The sequence below is a fragment of the Neodiprion virginianus genome, chromosome 5 (assembly GCF_021901495.1).
Source record: "Neodiprion virginianus isolate iyNeoVirg1 chromosome 5, iyNeoVirg1.1, whole genome shotgun sequence".
NCBI lineage: Eukaryota > Metazoa > Arthropoda > Insecta > Hymenoptera > Diprionidae > Neodiprion > Neodiprion virginianus.
Window position 1 is genome coordinate 12,165,564 of NC_060881.1, and position 26,605 is coordinate 12,192,168.

Below are 26,605 nucleotides of genomic sequence, written 5' to 3' on the forward strand. Positions count from 1 at the left end.
CTGCACCGTCGGCGTCAGGCTCAGCGTCGACCACGTCAGGTCAACAACTGATGATCCCTGCGCCCTGACACACGTTGCCGTACTCCCATCGTTGTGCAGGCTTACTTCACACGACGCCGCCCATCTCTCCAAGAGCTCCCGCCTGCGGTTGCTCCCCGCTGGGTCCCATGTCGGTGAGCGGGCATTAAAGTCGCCGCCCACCAGTACCCCCCTGCCGCCGTCGCCTGCTGACCGGACCACCCGCACTGGTCGTCCATAAATCCCTCGAACGCTTGCATGGGGACGTTGGGGGATATGTAGCCAGATACGACTGCTATGTTTCCGCATCTGGCCGCTACATACCCCCTTCCCCTCTCCAGTAGGGAGCACCGTGGTGCATCGCCCTCCGTCTTCCAGCATATGGCCGCCAGGCCGTCCTCGCTGCCCAGCCAGTTGTCTGCGCCCGGGATGGAGTGTGGCTCGGATATGAGACACACATCCACCCCCTCTTCTAACGCAAACTGGCTCAGCAGGTCCTGAGCCCCCCGGCTATGGTTCAGGTTGCTCTGCAGGAAGAGCCTGGCCATCTACGGTGTCCCTGGCTGCGGGCCCCCGACCCCGTTCACTGACCGATGCGCAGCGTCCCGATCCCATCCTGTGGGCGCTGTTCTTCCCTTTGCTGTCGCGCACCGTGCATTTCGGGGTGGATGTGCAGCCTCTCGTCTGGTGTCCCTCGCTGCGAAACCTGAAACACGCACGCCCGCGCGCTGCCGGTGCGTTGCACGCGGTGCCTATGTGTCCAAAACCCCAGCACCTGTAGCATTGACGGGGCCGCGCCTCCAGTAGCTCGACCCTGGCTATGGTCCAGCCTATTTTAATCCTACCCTTTGCCGCCACGGTTGTGGCTGCCCTTAGAGGGCACTGCACCCAAGCGCTGAAGAGCCCGCTAGCCGTTCTCCGAGGAGGGCCTACTCGGATCTCCTGTGAACCGCATCCTCCCTGCTTCGCTAGGGTGCGGGCCAGCTCCTCTGTCGTCACCGAGTCGTCCAGCCCTTGTACCCTCAGCTCACCCTTGGTTGACGGTCGCATCACCTGGACCGCGTCGCCGTATTTTTCCCCGATTACATCGGAGAGTCGCTCCGCCAGGGCGTCCGCCTTCTTCGCGTTCTCGGGTCCGGGTATTTCTATGAGCACCCCGCCATTGGCTGCTCGCCGAACCCTGGTCCCCCCTATGTCCAGCTCTTCCAGCTAGATCTTGCCGCGGGCAAATTGCAGGATTTCTGCGTAGGGGGCGCTCTCCCCTCTGCATTTGATCGCGACCGCCGCGGCTCTCGGGGCCTTGCGGGTGGCTCCGGGCGGTTTGTTCGCACCTGGTTGCGCCTGGGTCGACGGTAGGACCCTTGGCCTAGCCTTCGTTGCCAACCTGCTGTAATTTGCCCCTCCTGGGGGGTTCCCCTTAGTCAATCTCTCCTCCTTCTTCTTCTTTTCCTTCGCCGCCGCGCCGCTTCTTCCCACTTCGACCCAGGCGTCGTCGCCTACCTCCATTGGGGAGCTTGCCGCGCCTGGGGCTTTTTCTATGGGTTCTGCGGTATCTCGGGCCGCGCTAGGTACCGCGTGCGCCTTGTTGGGCGGTCCGAGGCCCACACCTCTTTCCCTTACGGCATCCGGGGTGGCCGCGGTGTGGCTTGGATTTCCCCCGTCTCTTGTGCTGCGCAGCATGCGGGAGATCCGGCTGACCTCCTCTCGCACTTGCCTGAGGGCCGCGGTTTGCCTGGCCAGCTCTTCATTCCTGGCCCTGTCCTCTTCCGGGACCAGGTATAGTTCGGATTCAGTGAGTCGGAATCCGAGTTCCGAGGTGCCGGTCGACGTCGCTGTCGGCTGACCCTCGCTGGTTTCCCCCGCCGTGTTTACCGCCGCCGCCTGGATGTCGAGCGACAGCGCTGTTGGGGGTATCCCCCTGGTGACCCTCGCGTAGGTGTCCACTGCGGGGTTTTGGCCCCTGCCCAGGCTCTCCCTAGGGCTGCCCGGTACTCCTCAAGCCTCTTCTGGAGCTTCTCCCTCTCCCTTAGTCCATCCCGGACCTGGGTCTCCAGCTTCCTTTTCTCCTCCCGTAGCTCTGCGGGACGGGCTGCCATTTCTGCTCTGCCGGTAAGGGTGAGCAGAGCTTCTTTCGCCCAGCCCACTCTCTTTTTTATTTCGCCGCTCAGTCTGCCGTTCATTGACTTGCATTTCATCCTGATGCCGTCAATTTCCTCCATCCACTCCCTGATCTGGGCTCCCAGATCTGCCGCGGTCATGTACCTGTACTCGACGGGGCCTATCTCCTTCGGAACATCTTTTGGGGAGCTCGTCACCACACCGGTGGCCTTTTTCCTGGCCTTCATGGTAGTAGGGAGGGCTTTTGCCATCCCCGGACGCTGGCTTTGGGTACTTTCCTCGGATCCCGTGTCATCGGTATCTGAGTCCCTTACTGCGTAGGCCCCTTTATTGAGGACAACGCGCCTTTTCTTGTCCTTAGGGCGTGTACCTGTGTTCTTCTTCTGCTGGCCCTCTCCACTCTCTTTGGCTGGAAGCATGGCTCTCGCCTCTCCAGTCCCGCTTTTTGTGGCTCCCGTTCTGCCCCCCCGCGTACTTCCCGGCCTGTGCGGCAGGGTCGGCTCCTCTTCGTCCAAGGGACTCGCGGCTCCTGGTGGGGTGAGCTCACTTCCCTTTCTCTTGCTCCCCTGCTGGCACTGCGGCTGCGGAAGTTGCTTATCAGCACGTGCCATTGGCGTTATCTCCTCCTTCTCGTCCTTCCCGGTGGCCTTAGTCACAGGTACGTCTCTTAAGCTGGAATAACCACTTCATCAATATCGGAAATGACCTACATGAATATTTAGTGCTCTTTAGTTGCTGATTTGTTCCCCAAATTTTGATTTTGTTGCTCCAGTGATTTCGCCGAAATTGAGGGCGATGTCAAGTTTAAAAAAAGTTGGCAAAGCCAGGCAAACGGATGACGGAATATTAACGAAAAAATTATGAGAATTGGTTGCTAATTAGTTGCTCAAACAATACACTCATTTCGAACTGAAAGAATCAACCCTTGCTCCGGAAACCACCCCCAAGTCGTCACGTACAAACAATACGCTTGAAATGTGATTGAATGTACTGTACATTTTGTTTCCAACTAATAAATCACGGAATCACGTGAATTTGTCGTATCACCGATTTTGTTGCTCAACCCCCAACGACCGAAACTCACCCCCATGCCAACGACGCTACACAGAAATGACAGAACGCGCGGATATAAAAATTCGTTGAGAATTGATTTTAGATCCGCGAATTAGTTGCTCTCGATGTACCGTATCACCGATTTTGTTGCTCAACCCCCAACACCCGAGACTCACCCCCATGCCAACGACGCTACACAGAAATGACAGAACGCGTGGATATAAAAATTCGTTGAAAATTGATTTCAGATCCGCGAATTAGTTGCTCTCGATGTGCCGTATCACCGATTTTGTTGCTCAACCCCCAACACCCGAAACTCACCCCCATGCCAACGACGCTACACAGAAATGACAGAACGCGCGGATATCAAAATTCGATGAAAATTGATTTCAGATCCGCAAATTAGTTGCTCTCGTTTTACCGTATCACCGATTTTGTTGCTCAACCCCCAACACCCGAAACTCACTCCCATGCCAACGACGCTACACAGAAATGACAGAACGCGCGGATATAACAATTCGCTAAAAATTGATTTCAGATCCGCGAATTAGTTGCTCTCGATGTACCGTATCACCGATTTTGTTGCTCAACCCCCAACACCCGAAACTCACCCCCATGCCAACGACGCTACACAGAAATGACAGAACGCGCGGATATAAAAATTCGTTGAAAATTGATTTCAGATCCGCGAATTAGTTGCTCTCGATGTACCATATCACCGATTTTGTTGCTCAACCCCCAACACCCGAAACTCACCCCCATGCCAACGACGCTACACAGAAATGACAGAACGCGCGGATATAAAAATTCGTTGAAAATTGATTTCAGATCCGCAAATTAGTTGCTCTCGATGTACCGTATCACCGATTTTGTTGCTCAACCCCCAACACCCGAAACTCACCCCCATGCCAACGACGCTACACAGAAATGACAGAACGCGCGGATATAAAAATCTGTTGAAAATTGATTTTAGATCCGCAAATTAGTTGCTCTCGTTTTACCGTGTCACCGATTTTGTTGCTCAACCCCCAACACCCGAAACTCACCCCCATGCCAACGACGCTACACAGAAATGACAGAACGCGCGGATATAACAATTCGCTAAAAATTGATTTCAGATCCGCAAATTGGTTGCTCTCGTTTTACCGTGTCACCGATTTTGTTGCTCAACCCCCAACACCCGAAACTCACCCCCATGCCAACGACGCTACACAGAAATGACAGAACGCGCGGATATAACAATTCGCTAAAAATTGATTTCAGATCCGCGAATTAGTTGCTCTCGATGTACCGTATCACCGATTTTGTTGCTCAACCCCCAACACCCGAAACTCACCCCCATGCCAACGACGCTACACAGAAATGACAGAACGCGCGGACATAAAAATTCGTTGAAAATTGATTTCAGATCCGCAAATTAGTTGCTCTCGTTTTACCGTGTCACCGATTTTGTTGCTCAACCCCCAACACCCGAAACTCACCCCCATGCCAACGACGCTACACAGAAATGACACAACGCGCGGATATAACAATTCGCTAAAAATTGATTTCAGATCCGCGAATTAGTTGCTCTCGATGTACCGTATCACCGATTTTGTTGCTCAACCCCCAACACCCGAAACTCACCCCCATGCCAACGACGCTACACAGAAATGACAGAACGCGCGGATATAAAAATTCGTTGAAAATTGATTTCAGATCCGCAAATTAGTTGCTCTCGTTTTACCGTGTCATCGATTTTGTTGCTCAACCCCCAACACCCGAAACTCACCCCCATGCCAACGACGCTACACAGAAATGACACAACGCGCGGATATAACAATTCGCTAAAAATTGATTTCAGATCCGCGAATTAGTTGCTCTCGATGTACCGTATCACCGATTTTGTTGCTCAACCCCCAACACCCGAAACTCACCCCCATGCCAACGACGCTACACAGAAATGACAGAACGCGCGGACATAAAAATTCGTTGAAAATTGATTTCAGATCCGCAAATTAGTTGCTCTCGTTTTACCGTGTCACCGATTTTGTTGCTCAACCCCCAACACCCGAAACTCACCCCCATGCCAACGACGCTACACAGAAATGACACAACGCGCGGATATAACAATTCGCTAAAAATTGATTTCAGATCCGCGAATTAGTTGCTCTCGATGTACCGTATCACCGATTTTGTTGCTCAACCCCCAACACCCGAAACTCACCCCCATGCCAACGACGCTACACAGAAATGACAGAACGCGCGGATATAAAAATTCGTTGAAAATTGATTTCAGATCCGCAAATTAGTTGCTCTCGTTTTACCGTGTCATCGATTTTGTTGCTCAACCCCCAACACCCGAAACTCACCCCCATGCCAACGACGCTACACAGAAATGACAGAACGCGCGGATATAACAATTCGCTAAAAATTGATTTCAGATCCGCGAATTAGTTGCTCTCGACGGACCGTATCACCGATTTTGTTGCTCAACCCCCAACACCCGAAACTCACCCCCATGCCAACGACGCTACACAGAAATGACAGAACGCGCGGATATAAAAATTCGATGAAAATTGATTTCAGATCCGCAAATTAGTTGCTCTCGTTTTACCGTATCACCGATTTTGTTGCTCAACCCCCAACACCCGAAACTCACTCCCATGCCAACGACGCTACACAGAAATGACAGAACGCGCGGACATAACAATTCGCTAAAAATTGATTTCAGATCCGCGAATCAGTTGCTCTCGATGTACCGTATCACCGATTTTGTTGCTCAACCCCCAACACCCGAAACTCACCCCCATGCCAACGACGCTACACAGAAATGACAGAACGCGCGGATATAAAAATTCGTTGAAAATTGATTTCAGATCCGCGAATTAGTTGCTCTCGATGTACCGTATCACCGATTTTGTTGCTCAACCCCCAACACCCGAAACTCACCCCCATGCCAACGACGCTACACAGAAATGACAGAACGCGCGGATATAAAAATTCGTTGAAAATTGATTTCAGATCCGCGAATTAGTTGCTCTCGATGTACCGTATCACCGATTTTGTTGCTCAACCCCCAACACCCAAAACTCACCCCCATGCCAACGACGCTACACAGAAATGACAGAACGCGCGGATATAAAAATTCGTTGAAAATTGATTTCAGATCCGCAAATTAGGTGCTCTCGTTTTACCGTGTCACCGATTTTGTTGCTCAACCCCCAACACCCGAAACTCACCCCCATGCCAACGACGCTACACAGAAATGACAGAACGCGCGGATATAACAATTCGCTAAAAATTGATTTCAGATCCGCGAATTAGTTGCTCTCGATGTACCGTATCACCGATTTTGTTGCTCAACCCCCAACACCCGAAACTCACCCCCATGCCAACGACGCTACACAGAAATGACAGAACGCGCGGATATAAAAATTCGTTGAAAATTGATTTCAGATCCGCAAATTAGTTGCACTGGTTTTACCGTATCACCGATTTTGTTGCTCAACCCTCAACACCCGAAACTCACCCCCATGCCAACGACGCTACACAGAAATGACAGAACGCGCGGATATAAAAATTCGATGAAAATTGATTTCAGATCCGCAAATTAGTTGCTCTCGTTTTACCGTATCACCGATTTTGTTGCTCAACCCCCAACACCCGAAACTCACTCCCATGCCAACGACGCTACACAGAAATGACAGAACTCGCGGATATAACAATTCGCTAAAAATTGATTTCAGATCCGCGAATCAGTTGCTCTCGATGTACCGTATCACCGATTTTGTTGCTCAACCCCCAACACCCGAAACTCACCCCCATGCCAACGACGCTACACAGAAATGACAGAACGCGCGGATATAAAAATTCGTTGAAAATTGATTTCGGATCCGCGAATTAGTTGCTCTCGATGTACCGTATCACCGATTTTGTTGCTCAACCCCCAACACCCGAAACTCACCCCCATGCCAACGACGCTACACAGAAATGACAGAACGCGCGGATATAAAAATTCGTTGAAAATTGATTTCAGATCCGCGAATTAGTTGCTCTCGATGTACCGTATCACCGATTTTGTTGCTCAACCCCCAACACCCGAAACTCACCCCCATGCCAACGACGCTACACAGAAATGACAGAACGCGCGGATATAAAAATTCGTTGAAAATTGATTTCAGATCCGCAAATTAGTTGCTCTCGTTTTACCGTATCACCGATTTTGTTGCTCAACCCCCAACACCCGAAACTCACTCCCATGCCAACGACGCTACACAGAAATGACAGAACGCGCGGACATAACAATTCGCTAAAAATTGATTTCAGATCCGCGAATTAGTTGCTCTCGATGTACCGTATCACCGATTTTGTTGCTCAACCCCCAACACCCGAAACTCACCCCCATGCCAACGACGCTACACAGAAATGACAGAACGCGCGGATATAAAAATTCGTTGAAAATTGATTTCAGATCCGCGAATTAGTTGCTCTCGATGTACCGTATCACCGATTTTGTTGCTCAACCCCCAACACCCGAAACTCACCCCCATGCCAACGACGCTACACAGAAATGACAGAACGCGCGGATATAAAAATTCGTTGAAAATTGATTTCAGATCCGCAAATTAGTTGCTCTCGTTTTACCGTGTCACCGATTTTGTTGCTCAACCCCCAACACCCGAAACTCACCCCCATGCCAACGACGCTACACAGAAATGACAGAACGCGCGGATTCAAAAATTCGTTGAAAATTGATTTCAGATCCGCGAATTAGTTGCTCTCGATGTACCGTATCACCGATTTTGTTGCTCAACCCCCAACACCCGAAACTCACCCCCATGCCAACGACGCTACACAGAAATGACAGAACGCGCGGATATAAAAATTCGTTGAAAATTGATTTCAGATCCGCAAATTAGTTGCTCTCGTTTTACCGTGTCACCGATTTTGTTGCTCAACCCCCAACACCCGAAACTCACCCACATGCCAACGACGCTACACAGAAATGACAGAACGCGCGGATATAACAATTCACTAAAAATTGATTTCAGATCCGCGAATTAGTTGCTCTCGATGTACCGTATCACCGATTTTGTTGCTCAACCCCCAACACCCGAAACTCACCCCCATGCCAACGACGCTACACAGAAATGACAGAACGCGCGGATATAAAAATTCGTTGAAAATTGATTTCAGATCCGCAAATTAGTTGCACTGGTTTTACCGTGTCATCGATTTTGTTGCTCAACCCCCAACACCCGAAACTCACCCCCATGCCAACGACGCTACACAGAAATGACAGAACGCGCGGATATAAAAATTCATTGAAAATTGATTTCAGATCCGCGAATTAGTTGCTCTCGATGTACCGTATCACTGATTTTGTTGCTCAACCCCCAACACCCGAAACTCACCCCCATGCCAACTACGTACAGAAAAGTGATGGAACGCACGTTGTCCATTGATATGCTGTTATTAGGATTCTGCCGTTCCACCCCTTATTCATTAAAATCACCCCTTTGTCAACTTATCTTGATAAAAATTAGTGTTTCACGTGTCAAAGTTGCTGGACTCTATATCCAATGTCCAAAGTTAACGCTGCTGATGAGATTGCCATGATCGGAGAATGAGCTCGCCCACGAGTCTTATCCACGTTTCAACTCAGCTTTCCAATCCAACTATTCGTGCTGTAATAATGTGTCGAGTTAAATAGTTTTCAGTGCCTGTAGAACGCCCAATATTATTTTATTCTCCCAATGTAATTCCTCGTGGCTTGACAGGCGTTCATGTCTATGGTATGATAATGACATGTGTCGGTTGTTCCGCGATTATTTCAACAGCATTTCATTTCACCTCTCGTCTCATTTGTTCATTTGTAGAGGATTTTGTAGTCTTTCTACACCTTTAGAGCACGGTAACACCCATATACGGGGGCAACGCATGATCGACACTTTACCCATAACAGTTTCAACATATTAGATACCTTTTTTATGCATTTTCTAAAGGAGACCAAGAATCCGAAATCCCTGTCCTCTAAACTTATTACCTCCGCTCTCGTATCAATTTCCCAAAGAGGTACTGATATAATATGTCGTATACAAATATCTGAAAAAAGTCTCATTTTACGCAACAAGAATGCCAGAAGATGTATTCCTGTGATTTAATTACCACTTATTGCAGGTATACATATCCTTGCATCATTTTCACTCAAAACAAAAGATTTTTTAACAATAAATAATTAATATAAACTGAAACTTGGATGAAGATGAGATTTGTATAACTGTTTATGTCATGAAAAACAAGAAAATCCAAATATCATTCAAGGCCGAGTAAAAATGGGTCACGTATTGTAATTCAGTCTCAGGTAACCCTGTGATGTTTTTTTTTTTTTTTATGCAATAACGGAATAACGCACATATTTCTGAAAATCTCAGAACTTGTAATTTATATTGATGACTTGGAATTATGTCCAAATTGACCGATTTTGAGACCTATCTGGACTGGACTATTTTGATTTTCATTAGAAATGGAATTTAAAATAATATTAAACGCAGCAAATTGAATCTTTACTTTCGCTTTTATTCTAAATGTACGAGGAAAGACCGGCTTTACTTGACTGATATCGCTAGAAGACTGAGGGCTATTCTAGACCCCTTAGCGCCTTGAGGGGCCCGTGGGCCTCATTTTTCGGCCGCAAAAGCAGCGTGATACTTGAGAAAGTGCAGATAACCCATACATCGCGTAAAGTGTTCTCTGTTTATGTTTATATTTCCTCTCCGGCACTTTCCACGTCGATTCGTTTTTGAACCCATGATCCGAAGGGGGACATGATTCTAGGTACTAGTAATTCAATAATCCAATAATTTTGATCGATACCACAAGGAATACCGTCGACATGTCGTACCGTGATATTAAATTCGATGTATGCACAATATAACATCTCGCACTCGCCTTTCGTTTCATGCCTGCTTTGTTTTGACTGTGATATTCAATACAGGAGGTTGGATAGATTCAAGTGTGGCGGTGTTACAATGTATTCCAGCGTCTCCTTACTGATCTTTGCCGCCCAGTCTTAGTCAATGAAACCGGAGTTCTTTCGGCGTTTCTTATCCCCGCCGAACTAAATTAGCATTTCCCCTTAACTGCTGATTTTTTCCATATTCTCCTCCGCATCAGCTCCAGTATCTTTGAATCTCTTGTCGTGAATGCATCAGCTTTGATTTAACAATGAATCCAGCGCGTGGTCGACCCTCAAAAGTCAATCAGACAATAATCGTTGATATAATACTGGAGCACGGGGACGAAATATTGTTGCCGAATTAAAAAGTGGTTGGAAAATCTAAACCAATATGGGATTGAATATCACGTAAACTTGATAATAATATAACCTCAAGGTCGTTGTATGTATTTGTTACGTGCAACAGATATGGAGTCAGAGACAAACTTTTACAGAGATATTCGAAGGATTCGAATATTGACGTACCGGCGAGCGATAGCGTCCACAGCGATATTGTTTTTGATTCCTCATCTATTTGCGAGGCATCTTTGGAAGAACAAGATCCTCAGTGTCTAAGTTTCATAATTCCGGTTTTGCGATCCAATTTCGAAGACTTAGTTACTGATCGATTGTACAAACGTACAGACAAAAAAAATAGAGGTTATCGCCAGCAAAAGGTGCTGAAACCGGGTAAATGGCAAGAAATGATTACCCACAGAATTTGGGATGCAACTCGCATTAAATGTGGTTTTAATTTCCAAAATCACTTTCTGTCTGGTGATGCGAAGTCTGGCTCCATAAACGGTACGTATTATTTCTTTATTATTACAACAAATTATGTTCACCTACCAATAGAAATACGGAAGTACCGAGATTGATATGCTAATATTTCGGAAAAAAATGTGTTGAATCATGTTATAATTATTATTCGAGCGATATAATTCCTACAGTAGAAACGTACCTATCTTCATTCCATCAGAATTGTTAAGTTAGCAACCGAACGCCGCAGGCCAGAACCGAATGAGGACAATTAGTCTCTGAGGTAGCTACGTGCACCGTGCGTCTTGTACATACATCTACTCGTCCACCAAAGTTTTTCCCACATATTTCGAGCTGCTAAACCGAAGGAGAAATAACTTGAGATTTCAGTGAGACAATAATTTTCCGAGTTGAATTAATTTAAGTAAATCCATGTAATTCAACTTAATTTTGTTCATTTAATTTTTTTTTTTTTTAATTCAACCTAGTTTATTTCAATTCATGAATATCAACCTTTTCTCGATAATAATCTATTCTAATTCAAGTGAGTTTAAGAAAATTTTAAATTATTCTCTTGTATTTCCTGTTCATTTGCATTGTTTTTTACTTTCTTTCATTCAACTTAATTTCCTTAATTCATCTTAATTCACTTCAATTCAGGAGTTTTAATTTTTTCTCGAAAATTCACTTCCATTTAAGTGAATTTGAAAGAATTTAAATTCATTCTTTTGTATTTCCTGTGATTCAAAATATGTATATTTGTTTTAATTCAACTCGACTTCTTATTTCAACTTATTTTTTTTTCTCTGTAAGGAGATAATTCAGTATGGTTTATTTGCTAGTAGATTTTTGTATTTTTTATTATTCTTGAGAATTATAGAAATCGATTGTGCTCCATTATCGTATTTCCGACATTAAAATTTGTTTCTACTGGATGAGAAATTTTCCCGTACAACGAAACCGAAAGTTTTTTCTCAAATTTATCAGAAGAAACATGAATTACGTAATCAAGTGTATTATCCATTGTATGTTTTGGAATCGTTTTCTTTGGATGTACAGGTATGTGCAATTGCGGAAGTAAACTTCGCTGTGTCATACGAGATGTCGATGAAAATGACAATAATATTTATTTCAATTGTACCGTGACAAAAGGGTTTGGTACGTGTGGTAAAAGGTACCTTCGAGCACCAATCAGAGAAGTAGTAGCCAAAGATTTGATGCACAAAGCCGTACACGTTTATCGGGCGGAAAAAGCAAACGACTTGATGTCAGAAGGGGATCCAGAACCACCGCACCTTTATTCGGCAACAGTTCTTGGTGTTGCAAAATATGAATATATCGCCAACAAATATTTGGATCGGGACCCATTGAAGGCAATTGCGGTTATGAAGGCTACTCATCTGAGGAATGTGGTCCACAACATCGGATACGACCCATTCCATGTTCATTACTGGACGAATTATCAAACGCAGAGCTTCAGAGCGAATTGTAATTGTTCCGTTGCAATTGATGCCACTGGAAGTATTATAAGAAAAATTGAGAAGCCGGAAAAAGCACACTGTAAATACATATTTTTATACCAGTGTGTAATTAACTGTGATGGAGAGCAGTTTTCAGTGTGTCAGATGATATCCGAGAGTCACCATACCAATGCGATTCAGTTCTGGCTTATGGAGTGCATCCGGTCTGGGGCTCCGATTCCTCGTGAGGTAGTAACAGATGCCAGTAGAGCTCTGTTAACTGCAGTAATACGTGCGTTTACAGCATGCAGCACAATTGAAAATTATGCCGATGCATGCAGATTTGATGAGCTGCCACCGTGTTACGTACGCATTGACGTCGCTCATTTTATAAAAACTTATTCCTCATTCCTAAAAGATATTCCTCAACGCATTAAAATCTTTTATCTCGCTGCAATCGGGAAGTTAGTAGTTGAACGAGATATCTGGGAAGCTCGAAGCATTGTGAAGAATATAATCCTGGTTTCGCGCTATGAGACAGACGGTGGTTTAACTTGTGGACGGAGGTCGCAATGCGAGGAAGCAAAATCGGCTTTGAAAACATTGATCACTGAAGTGACTATAGATATTGGACAAGAGACTGTGCTTGGAAGATCGAATGAGACCAAAATGAGGTTAAGTAATTTGGTCGAGGGTGTAACAGTCGAAGTGCGTAGATTTTTTTTTTTTATCAAAATAATTACCGTCACGCAGAGTAGCTTCTTATTCACATTAAAAATTTAATTAGCTTTAATTTTACTAATCACCGACATATGTGTTGGTTTAAAACTTATTCGTACAATTCCATTAATTTTCCACGTTTTGTTGGTTCATAGTGCAATGATTTTTATCATGACGCTGCTGCTGTAGATGAAATTGTCATGAGTGATAACTCGGCGAACAGCTATTGGTTTACGTGGGCGGCAGAAATTGAAGTGGAAGTGAATGACGCTCTAAAAGAGGTTGGTGATCGTGAAAATGCTCACTATCTTCCGCGATTAGCAGACCGTCTTTTGAAAGACGTTAAATTGATCCCGCTCTGGTCAAACATTTTTCGTGATAAGTTTGGCTACGGCCGTGTACCGGCTTCCAGTGCTGCAGTAGAGGGAGAGTTTAATAAAATCAAGACCCACCTCTTAAAATATTGTGCAACGCCAATGCGGGCAGATGTCTTTTTGCAGAAGCACGTAGACTATATAAATGGCCGTATTAAGATAGCTAGTTCTAAATTAGCTCGTAAAGATGATTCGTCAGTACCTAGACATCAAATAGAGGACATAATCAGGGACAGAGAAACACAATCCAAAATATATTCCGATCAATGTCGTGAGTTTTTAATTACATTTTTAATTTAACTACACGGTCGACTAGTTAGTTCTGTGATTAACGTATGATTCAAAAAATTCAATCAAATTTCAATCCGTTTGTTGGAATATATTAATATTGTGAGTTTAATAACATTAGAATGATAAATTCAATTGAATTTCCTCCAAATATATGTATAAATCACAAAGATAGTTTAAACAAATTCAATTACCCAATGCAAGAGTAATCCGTAATTTTTTTTAATTTGCCATCATAAACGTTATTCCTCATTGAAATCATTGACACATTACAAAAGTGAGTTGAAATTAAAGTTTTTTTCAAGTATACTGCGGAAACGTCATTGGTGATTGGGTTATTTTTAATGACAAATCATAAAAGTAATGAGTAATTTTATTTTTTTGATTAAAATTTTTTCAACATCGATTCAGGCGTGAAGGAGAAATCTAACAAAATTGAGGATATACCATCGACAGCGTCTAAGGCTTTAGAAAAAACAAATAGTCCCGATGTTGTTGAATTAGATTCATGTCCTGCATGTACCACTCATGGAAAGCCATCAGGTGCACACTTCTGTGTCATATGCGAAACATCAGTACATGCTCTACGCCAATGTTCTATCCCTGTGGAAAACAGCGAAGAAGGATATGGACAACGTCGACTTTGCGTTGCCTGCAGCCGTACGCGAAGCGTGCCGCAAATACTTGCAACACGTGAGGTAGAAGATTGGCGGGGCCATGGTAAAGCATCGGAAATGAAGTCACGAAAGGCGCGATATTTGGGCATGAGAGCAGATGAAGTCAGGGACAAGTTGTTGTTCGAAAAACACATCACGTTACGAATTATGAAAAACGGCAATTCAGGCACGCTACAGTCAGTTAAAATCGGAAACGAAAACATATGCCTCTATAATACGTGTGCCTTCGATAGTCTCCTCCAAATAATGTTGTCTGCGATCTGTGATTGGCCATTGTTGAGAGAAGCAGTAAGTAAAACATAGCTTTTTGTTGTGGTGATAATTTCGCTCACAATCAGTTAAAGTTCCCTGAATTTTTCATGACTTTTCCCGTCGACAAATTTAGAAGTCCCTGACCTTTTTTCACGAAACTTCGGTAATGTTGGGCAGCTGTTACGACTAAAACCTCCCGAAATTGTGCACCTTTGATATATGAATTTCAATTCAAAAACACATTGTATTGCTTCGATCTACACAAATAATCAGAAACTGTAAAATGCCATTTCCGAAAGTTATATTTGCTAAATTTACGAAGCATAGTTGACGTTTGAAAACACATTTAAAAAAAAAAAATACGTCTTTCCCTGACTTTTTCTGATAGACAAAATTCCCTAACCATTCTCAGTTTGCCCAGTTTTGTCGGTCGGTCAGCACCCTGTGTTATAAAGTGTAAATAGTTATACGCGGTTGAACCAAGAAAGAGAAAAGGCAATGAATCACTATCACTAAATATTTGCAACGAAAAAAAAGGCTGAGGGAAAATGCCTCATTGGCTGAATATATTTGGTATCTAGTTTCACGAAAATTCTCATACGCAATTCTCGATATTTCGTTGTTTAAACATAATGTGTAACGGTTATCACAGATGACAGAATCGAAGGAAGGGAACCCTTTCATCAAGATGTGCTTCGATATTTTTGACAAAGGGCTAAGAGCTTACTCTTACAAATCACGAGCCGCGATATTGCTTGATCTTTTTAAGAAGGACAGTGACGTCATACGCGGTGGATGCCGCCTAATTGACTGCGCCACAAATGTTGGTTACTAGGCTGGTGTACTATTTAGAAGTATACCCAGCTATAGAGAAAGGTCACAATGTGATCATGGATGCCCAACTCGGGAGAAAACGTTGCCCATTATAACAATTCAACGAGCAACTCTATGTAATGGAGAAGAATTTGAAAATGTTATTCTGGACCAGGTTGGGCTCACTGGTCAAAAGAGATGTTCTTTAAGATCATGCTCCGGATGGGAAACAACAAAAATATTGGCATTAGGTGAAATTTTGCATACATAATTACCTACTTTAAACAAGTCATCGAGACAAATTGATCTTGCGAATGTCGTAAAAATCTCGTTACGGCAAAGTAAAAAATGTTATTAGCAACTCAAGGAATGACGGAATACAATTTTATTTATTTATGGAGTTGAAGTTCGGAACATAAACGTACTCCAAGATAACGATACCAGTTTTAAAATTTTCATTTTGTGCCATTACAAAAAATATACGTTAGAGGAAAGAAAATACTAATGAGTTTTGTCCAACTGTGGCCGGAAAATTTAGAATCTGTTATTGCTCTTTTCGATTATGCTTACTCTTCCTATACTTTCTTGTAACTATGACGATAATATGATCGTCTCAACAACAATTAGTGCCAAGGCCTTATTTAATTAGAAAAATACAATGAACCAAGCAAACTGATTTTGCGTTTCAATTGCCAGAAAACGCAGTGAGAAGTATAACTGACAACTCAAATCGCGCAGAATAGTTACTCATGTTATATTATTTTTTTGCGATTCCCACAATACCTAAACAGTTGTTGTAAGGATACCCATTCTAGAAGGTGGCCTGTTAGATTTCGACATTGATGTATACATCTCCAAATATCAAAGTTTACGTATCGCAAACGGAACAATGGGCTGAACAGACCTATTCTATACGCAAATTTAAACAAAAAACAGTTCAATGCATTTTCATTTGCCGCAGCAATAAAAAAATTGCATGAATTCTACGAATTTACTATTTCGTAATATACTATTTCGTAATACACTATTTCGTAGAATCCATCAGGGGCGGCGAAACCACTACGGTAGGTATGGAGAACTCCATACCTCGAAATTTAGTAGGCGTGGAATTCTACACCTCAGATATCAGCAGTTGCAAAAAATTTAATTGTGTTTCAATTACTTGAAAATCAACGATGCTGCAAGATCGATGCAGAAGAGTAACTTTAAGTACATCGAAGTGAAATTAAAGTAGTTTGTATAGGAAAGATTGAAAAGTTTGACGGTGTAATTTCATACTAGTCCAAAATAACCTCTTCCTCGCCTCCCCTCGGCGCACACACACCTACACTCAGTTCCACACCTCAGAAATATAAGTTCCGCCGCTTCTCGAATCCATGGTATTTCTTTATTTCTGTGTGAAATAAAAATGTATTGGAATGATTTTTTCTTGAGAATTGCGTAAACAATGGGACTGTTGGGCCATTTTTCGCGTTTGAGACACGTGGACTTGGATGTTGAGAGATGTACGGTACGAGAACGTCGAAATCGACTAGTGTACCCCCTTCACTTTGATTTTCTACTACTAGAAGGAATGATAGTGTGTTTTGCATTAAGAGTGTGAAGATTTACACCCGGGTGCAATCAGCCGCATAATAGTTCAGCGGAGCCGGCACGAGCGCTCGGCATGACCGCACAAGGTTGTAAATCGTCACGCTCGTAATGCAGACAATTTTTTTGCTCTAAGTACACGAAAAATGGGATTCAACGAACAGTGTTATATGTCATATTTTCAAAGGCCATGATGATTTTTTTCCTGAGGTTCAATTACTCTAACGTTTATAACTTCAACCTCGAAAAATAAATCGTTATTTCACGATGTAAGAATTGTCTGGTATCTATGAACACGTGATTAAACATTATTAATACTTATTTTAACCTAGTCTAATTTCGTGTCTATGAATGCTTGATATACTGGTGTACATATTCTGAAATATGTTTTATGTTGTGGGATTTATGTTGATCGATTCAATCAATTTTTTATGAACCATTCCAATATTGATGTTAAACGTTATGTCCAATTGTAGGTGAGCTTGTGCTATTCGAAGTATTCGATTTCGAAAATGACGATTGGCCAATAAAGCTTGGCCAAATACCCAAACGGTTTCTAAACCCTGTACCATCTCGATCGGAGACTTACGAACTGGTAGGTCTTGTTCATTACAAGGGCCCAGCAATCCGAACGCGTACGTCCGATGACGGAGAGAATAGCAGGCTCTTAGGCCATTACACGGCAGTTTCAAGACGTCGAGGAGAATCTTGGGTAGAATACGACGATACCCGTGAAAAGGATCTCCGAATAAAAGACATATTCAGTGTTAATCCAAAAATTTTAGTTTTTGTGCGACAAAGTAATAAATAAAACCCGTGTTGCAGATAAAAAAAAAATTTCTCGTTTAGATCTTCACGCATTTGATCATTCAGGGCATCTCAGAGTGCTAGTAAAATGGGCAAATTGTTTTGAATACATTTTCTGGATACAATATCTTTCCTTTCCTGATAAATTCGTTATGAACAATTGAATGTGATAGTGTAAGCAACCGTGCCCGTGTAATAAGTAACAGTAGTTCTAAAAATTAACAGGAGCACTATGAACATACAAGCGTAAAATTCTAATTTTATAGATCAGCATGCTACTTGAACCACATACTTGTCGTGATTTTGCAATGAATTACAGATTCTTCTACAAAAAAAATCGGTGATACGGTAAATCGAGAGCAACTAATTCGCGGATCTGAAATCAATTTTCAACGAATTTTTATATCCGCGCGTTCTGTCATTTCTGTGTAGCGTCGTTGGCATGGGGGTGAGTTTCGGGTGTTGGGGGTTGAGCAACAAAATCGGTGATACGGTACATCGAGAGCAACTAATTCGCGGATCTGAAATCAATTTTTAGCGAATTGTTATATCCGCGCGTTCTGTCATTTCTGTGTAGCGTCGTTGGCATGGGAGTGAGTTTCGGGTGTTGGGGGTTGAGCAACAAAATCGGTGATACGGTAAAACGAGAGCAACTAATTTGCGGATCTGAAATCAATTTTCATCGAATTTTTATATCCGCGCGTTCTGTCATTTCTGTGTAGCGTCGTTGGCATGGGGGTGAGTTTCGGGTGTTGGGGGTTGAGCAACAAAATCGGTGATACGGCACATCGAGAGCAACTAATTCGCGGATCTGAAATCAATTTTCAACGAATTTTTATATCCACGCGTTCTGTCATTTCTGTGTAGCGTCGTTGGCATGGGGGTGAGTCTCGGGTGTTGGGGGTTGAGCAACAAAATCGGTGATACGGTACATCGAGAGCAACTAATTCGCGGATCTAAAATCAATTTTCAACGAATTTTTATATCCGCGCGTTCTGTCATTTCTGTGTAGCGTCGTTGGCATGAGGGTGAGTTTCGGGTGTTGGGGGTTGAGCAACAAAATCGATGATACGGTACATCGAGAGCAACTAATTCGCGGATCTGAAATCAATTTTTAGCGAATTGTTATATCCGCGCGTTCTGTCATTTCTGTGTAGCGTCGTTGGCATGGGGGTGAGTTTCGGTCGTTGGGGGTTGAGCAACAAAATCGGTGATACGACAAATTCACGTGATTCAGTGATATATAAGTTGAAAACAAAATGTACAGTACATTCAATTACATTTCAAGCGTATTGTTTGTACGTGACGACTTGGGGGTGGTTTCCGGAGCAGGGGTTGATTCTTTCAGTTCGAAATGAGTGTATTGTTTGAGCAACTAATTAGCAATCAATTCTCATAATTTTTTCGTTAATATTCCGTCATCCGTTTGCCTGGCTTTACCAACTTTTTTTAAACTTGACATCGCCCTCAATTTCGGCGAAATCACTGGAGCAACAAAATCAAAATTTGGGGAACAAATTAGCAACTAAAGAGCACTAAATACCCATATAGGTCATTTTCGATTTTGATGAAGTGGTTATTCCAGCTTAAGAGACGTGTCACAGGTGCCTCTGCCGCTGGGTCCGTTCCCGTCCTTGCCCTAAGGGGGGGCCTGCTGATTCCCCTTACGATGGGACGTCCCCGTGTCTCCCTGTCCTCAACTCCTTGTTTTGATTTGGATGGTGTTGTGAAATCCATGCCAAAACAAATAATGTATATCGACGGTTCGGTCATCATGGCAGCCACACCGCAGTATGGCATCTCTCCCCGCCGGTAAGATCCCTACCCCCTCGCATGGAAGCCGCTGTCGGTTTGTCGGATGGTCTGCTCTATCCGCTCAAATCCCCCGTCCCTACATCTTTAAAGTCGTCAGGCCGGGGATTCCCCTGTCAACCCGAAACAGGGTAGGCCCCGACGCAGTAAGACGTTGCCGGATATGACCTACCGGACGTCGGGTATGAGGAAATACTGACCGGGTAATCCTCCACACATGCACCCGGGATCCCAGGTTTGACTCCCAGATTGGCTCCAGTCAGCTGCGGGGAGCGGTTCTCCCACGTTGGACATTTGGTTTCCTGTGACCTTCGCCAGGGAACCGAGGTTCCGTGGACTAACGTTTACCCATAGTACGCCATAGAGGTCCGGTAAAGGTACTGACTTCACCCGCAGCCCCGGTCGGTCGGCAACTACTCCTACCTTGGTTAGTCTCTGAGAAATCGCCCCAGGGGCCCCAACCGCATCCCATGTACACATCGCCCATTCAAACCACCATTCATACACCCAGCCCCAAGAGGATGAGCCGACTGTTCTTAGTGGACACTCATCTAGAATCACTTCCGCCACGGGGTTTTGAAGCCCCGGGGCGTCGGATCCTCAAGATTCATCGCGGCCATCAAGCCCCTACACCGCGACAAGGTGACAGCCGACGTAGGGGACCGTTACCGTTACCGTTACCATTACTATTATTATTATTATTATTATCTTTATTATTATTATTATTTGAATTAATTATTTTGTTTATTATTTTGAAATTCATTCTTGTCCTTCCAATTTCGGATGTGCAGTTCTTAATGGATTTTTTTCGAATTCTGCCAACCCTATCTCTTGGTCTTCTCGTTTTGGTCCAAATTATTAGTTTCATGGTTCTACCAACTGTGGTTTCCCTCGTCTGGATCTCTTTTGGTCTTTTCATCTATACCCATTCTACCGAGCCGTTTTTTGTGGAATTTCTCCGTTGGAAATCTTGTTTCAAGATTAGCCAAAGTTAAACCTGTTTCTGAGAAACAGATGGCATCATTTTTTTCGATTTTGTACGATGGATTGGTCACTGACTTTGGTGAAGCATATTTTATATTCCCCGAGGAGAAGACGGAAATTGGTACTCGTACTGTCTTTTCAAGGTTTTTCTGTGGTCTTTTCCTTGAGAGGGAAGGCAAATGCCGGACAGAATCGGGGGTATTTAATCATTTTCGAGCCACAGCTCAATCTCCTCGAGGGAAAAGAGTATCCAACGCCAATATTAAAAACTTGACTTATCAAAACATGTTATGCTATTCTCATGTCACTAATTATAAAACATGTGAAAAAAAAAAAATTATTATTTTTGAGTCGAGATGACTCAAATTCAGGGAGGAGGGTAGTGTTTCAAAGGAACCTTTCCATCCTTTAGGAGCGAACAAGAGAATATTATAAATGAATAAATTACTTGGTTGCTGCGTCAACCGTTGTTATTGTAAAAACAGTGCTGTGCTGGTCACAGATCTGAATCGACGTATTTCTCTTAAATACACTATTTTACCAAGATTTCCTCACGAGTTTCCACTACTCTGGAACCCGTTTAGTAGTATAACAAGGCCGGTTCTGGATAGAAACACCTTCTTTACCGACCAAGCCGAGCAATTCGTCTATCCGTGCATCCCCGACGCAAACCCTTGTAGGTTACCCCCACTCTTGTGAGATTAAATGTGCTCTGCCGACCGCTCGTCTGTAAGAAAATCTCCAAAATGACGATGATCGTCGGTGAAAAATCCTCCAAATCACCATGATTGTCGGTAAGAAATCCTCCAAATGACCATGATCGTTGGTGAAAAATGCCTGAAAATGCAGTGATATCACCCCTTGTGGGATAAATTGTGCTCTCTGTCGGTGAAGAAAATCATGCCATCGAGCGGGATTGATAACTACATTACCGAGCGCACTCCATGAATCCTCAGGCGTTCAAGCGGACCCCATCGATCCTCGAACGTTCGACCGAGAATCGTGGCATGTGTCAGGTTTTGACAGCTTCCAGAAGGTTCAAGAAGATTCTCACGGCCCTGAACGAATGTAGGCTGACAAACAATGCGTTCGATAAGTTTCGACTTGACGGCGAGCGGTCCGGGACCGTGAGAAAGAGCTTCTTTGACCCTGAAAGATTCTCGGAATCGTTTGACGAAAACGATACTCGGAATCGTCTGACGAGTTTCGACTTGACGGTGAGCGGCCTGCGGACAACGGATTGCGGTGCGACGTTGAATTCTCTGGAGAGCAAGGTTGAATGTTACATAAGCTTTGTATTGAAAAAAATTATCTCTTAAGAGCTAAGGTAAAGGTGTAAAATTAATTCATGAATATCCTTGAGAAAATAGTTTTATTGAGTACAATTTTTAGGGTACAGTTGACAATTACTTCACAACGATAGTACAATTATTTTATTCAACAGTATCATAACCAGGATGATATATTTGCCGAGAATGCGGGACCGTTCTTGTAGACGCTTCTGCGCAGTAACACAAATCGTACACCCTCGCCATTCGAACAGTACGATGATTTTGTAGCCAGTTTTGAAGTATCAAAACGTTTTGTGCTGCACAGATTGCGTTGGGTATTGTATGCACGTCACATCTTAGAGACACAGCTAAAGTTTTTTGCGAGGTTTGAAGCGACGGACAGTCAGAGTCCAGCATATCGATGATTTGAACTTTGGGGGCAATTTTGAGCAACCACTCTCGTTTTAGTTCTCCTTTCACGTACACGATTTCAGCTTTGCACAACCTGTCTTCAATGGTCCACTCAATTTCCTCAAATGGTATGGTTCCACAGCTCCAAGGTTAACCGTGAAAATCGTGTTCTGACCAAGAATTTTGGCTTCTGTATTTGACGTCCAGACAATCGCATTCGTAAGGTGGCTTGAAGAAAAACCTTGATGGAGATGCTTCCGAGTACACTGAAATTAAAGTCAATTCTATCAATGTGAAGGTATTGTTGAAACGTCTACGGAAGCCTTGTATGTCAACGATAAGCTCCATCTTTGAACTGTGCGAGATGGTGGGAACGAGTCAGCTTTTATACCAACTTTTTCACCCCACCACTGAGCGGGTTGTATTCGACAATACGATCGTGAACAATCAACAATCAGTACGCCGATGTTTCAGCGGAAAAGTTGGCTTCAGCTTCAAATTCAAGACGGATGTCGACAGGTCCGTACTTCAAAGATTCGTTTTGTTTTAAACAGTCGATAACGAATAAGGGGACGTCTCGAAGGAATTCACTGTTTGTCAGCAACGGCTCGGGGTTCTTGTCGTAGTAGGTAGCTTGGAAGTTTGCGTACATCTCGTACAGGAGCGCGTACAGATTACGACTCATGTTGAGGTTCATGTTACCGTACTGATAAGATTGAGAGTTCAAAAATAGCTTGACGTCCGTGATATTGCAATGATCGAAATGACTTGCGTTCTTGCCGGTCTTGTTCTTTCTACTTGTTTGGAAACCCAAAATGACGTACCGAGGTTTTTCAAGCTGAGTGGAAGTTTTCACAGTCCAAACGTGTTTCGATGTTGTGGGAAGTAGGGGATATTCATACAATTCCCAACTGCGGAAGCTCATCGAAATAGGCGGATCTCTCTGAATGAAATTTAGTAGGTCAACTTTTTTCTGATCCGCGAGTTTCAAATACGGTATTAGCCATTCTACTGCATTGATCGTGATTTTGAATTCCTCCTCTTGAGTCTGCATGATTGCGTTGACGTCAGTTATTGATCTCGTCAAAATGAACTCATGTTTAGCGTCGACAACCATCTTGCGGTAGTCTTCAGCGAAACCCAATATCATGCTGAGCGGTATCAGTACGTCAAAGTTGCCATCGGCATCGGTTAATTTTTTCTTCTCTTCTACATCAAGCCATCCAGCGTTCTCCATCAGCCAAGTCTGACCAGGATGCAGGAAAGCGTAACCCTTAATAAGACTTGTCAAGCCAACGTTCTTGCTTCTATCAATCTCAACTGCATTAATTTCGTAGCGAATTTCTGCAATTGAATGACAGATCGCGTTGTTTACGAGCTGAGTGTTCACAGTAGCTGTACCATCAGGTTTGAGGAGTCGTCCATGGATATGTACCGAACTTTTGCTGGGTAATATGCATAAATCCTGATGCTGAACGGTGATTCGAATTTCATCGCTGTTGTTGAAAGTTGACAAGGTGTAAGGTTTGTGAGCGTGAATTTCGTAATGCGCAACGGATTCGTCAAAGACGACTGGTGTTTGAATGTTTAAGATTTCTTCCTCCATGGTACGTAGCAGATGATAAAACAGCAAAATCGGAGTTTCAGTTGTCGAAAATTCCTTTTCTAGAAGGTTTCAGTTTCAAACCCAGAGCTATCAGGAACTTCACATTATGACGTGTTAGCGGTTCGGGAATTGATCGATGACTGACTTGATCGGAACATGCTGACTGACTTATATACCAACTCTTTGACGGTCTGTTATATACAATACCCATCGCTTATTGCGATTCGATATGTAGTCTCACAGTTATAACTTCTCCACGAAAATTAATAAGGTCTCCGTCTTGATTCACTAACCGGAGCTGAACGTGATCTATCGTCCTGATGGTGATGGGAAGGTAAATGACGTGCGACGGTACTTCCATGATCTTATATCCTGGTGGTACAGTACGGCAAAACTCGTGAATAGTGTGTACTTTGCGTCCATTGACGTAGGCGCCCGTTGTAATGCTGCACTCGACTCGCAACGCGTTGACCTTGAGTATAGTTACAGGCACGTCTGATTCGTGAGTTTTATCAACCTCCAATACACGTGTTGTGAATCCCAAAAGTTGAGCAATGGAATCATTCGGCTCAAAGTTAATCGTGTGGTTGCATGTGATTTCGCTGCGTAATGTATTATTGTTGGGTTTGATGGCGAGCCTGATATCTGTATTCCTGAGCACGTTTTGAAGATACTTCTCTATGTCCTTGATCTCGTAGCTGCCGGTAGGTATGGTAATCACTTTATCAGCTACGAAAATTTTATTGTGACCAACATCAACGTTGGGAATCGAATCAAAGTTTAACAATTCTACCAAGCCAAGAGCATAACTTTTATCACGAGCAAGTCCGATCGGTCGAAAATATTGTGCCTCGAGAACCGAAAGTAAAAAATACCTGTAGTATCCCTCTAACGAATGTGCCAATTCCTTTAACTCGTTCACAAACCATTGAATGCAAGTTTCCCCGCGATTCGTTTCGAAAGCGAATCGTCAAACGTACAATGCAGATAGTAAGCTATACTATACGGAAGATGCTTCTGATAAATTGTTCTATTTTCCTCAAAACTTTCATGAGTGGACTGCAGTAAACATTCTAGATCTGCGTCAACGCAGAATGGAACGGTTTCTTTGTGTTGGAAATTTGTAAATTTGAGAATCTTGTCCTCTTCTGCTGGTAAGATAACTTTGGTTTTGTTCAAATTCATGCAATCTACATTGTGCTTGAACAAATACCTTTGAGATTGAAAGTGAGTCAAACATCCATCGTAGAACCTAGTACGACGTGTATGTTTAGAAATTTGAAAACTTGTCAACCGCGATAAATTTCGAATCCATGCAAAATGATGTGTTACATTCTTTTCAATATTTTCCATACCATTATCATCATTGTCATCGTCGTTCTCAGTCTCTATTACTAAAAAATGGATTGTAGGTTTATCGGACTTGTTTCGTCTTAAATAAATGGGTAAAATTTCACTGCGCTTTTGTTTTTCCGTACTATCTATACCATGAACGTCAATTGAAAGTTTGTTAAGTTTCTTAAATTTTGGAATCTGGTCTAAAGACATTGGAAAATGCAAACCTCCGTATTGTAGCACTGAGCTGAAATGTGGATATGAAGTGATTTCGCTGGGATTGTTGTTGGCTGGAAAGAGGGCTGCAGTGACCGACCATAGAAAGCAATATGAGTCGCTGTTACGGATGTTGACGACAGCCTTCTCATCTTGAATATCTTTGGGTGGTAGTGTGTATGTGAACACACCGCCTCGCAGTGGCACGTGTTTGTTGATATTCACAGTCAAATTGATTATTTTAGTCAGCGATCAACTAGAGTCTTTCTCTTGAAGATCTTCCATCTTGGTCAACACTTTTTGCTTTACGTTCTCTTCGAACCATCCGTGTATGTCAGCTGGTTGTAGGATGATCTGGTTTCTGGCGTTAAAATATTTCATTTTTTCAACAAGTTCAGCGTTTTTCGTTATATTGAATTCACAACACAAGACAGAGTTCGCTTTTAAACTTCCCACTTTTCGTAGCATTTCCGTCAGTCTTGCAACGACGAGGTGTTTCGCATGTTCTAAAAACCTGTTCAAATCTTTATGCCGCAGATTGATAATGGCTCCCGTTCAAATTCGGCCCTCGAAAGCTGTCTCCAAATCTTCCCACCGTACTCGATAGCTTCTTCGTCGGCTTCGTAATCCGTCACCCACTTTTTGAAATTGTTGAAATTTGACTGTCAACGATCTCAGAATTCCAATTGTAGTCAAAATTCATGTCTTCTCCCCGATCGTTGAGGCGTTGTTGCGTAAGATTTTATTTAAAAGCCTGGTATTTCGGGTTCCGAATCGAATCCATTTTGCAATCTCTGCCGGTGACGATGTTTCAGATAAAATCTGGAACGCCGTTACCATGATTTTTATTAATTTCAAATACTTTGCGGAATCCATGTTTCTTCTTCTTTCTATCACGCACTTGATAAAGATAAAGTTGCAAGGCTTGCTCCAGAATGACCGCTCTACGGTGACACAGTCCCTTTTATGGGTAAACAACGTCGTGACTCACACATCGAGGCGGCTTCTTCACAGAGCTCACGAACTCAACGTCGCACCGCAATCCGCCATCCGCAGGCCGCT

General features: G+C 43.5%; 1 protein-coding gene across 1 annotated transcript; it reads right to left on the bottom strand.

Annotated features, from left to right (window-relative positions):
- Window positions 1-528: 528 nt before the first annotated feature.
- Window positions 529-2,747, bottom strand: LOC124304978 (uncharacterized). Its single transcript, XM_046763848.1, has 3 exons — window positions 1,983-2,747; window positions 1,300-1,899; window positions 529-1,227 (listed from the first exon to the last, which is right to left on the bottom strand). The coding sequence occupies exons 1-3, from the start codon at window positions 2,745-2,747 to the stop codon at window positions 529-531; spliced, it is 2,064 nt and encodes a 687-aa protein (XP_046619804.1).
- Between the last annotated feature and the right edge of the window lie 23,858 nt (window positions 2,748-26,605).

Excerpts from the sequence above, each read along its gene's own strand:
- LOC124304978 (XM_046763848.1), bottom strand. The coding sequence starts at position 2,747 with ATGGCACGTGCTGATAAGCAACTTCCGCAGCCGCAGTGCCAGCAGGGG. Across the intron at positions 1,900-1,982 it reads CAGCCCTAGGGAGAGCCTGG|GCGGCGGCGGTAAACACGGC; the intron begins GCAGGGGCCAAA and ends CTCGACATCCAG. Across the intron at positions 1,228-1,299 it reads AGGCCCCGAGAGCCGCGGCG|CTGGAAGAGCTGGACATAGG; the intron begins GTCGCGATCAAA and ends GGCAAGATCTAG.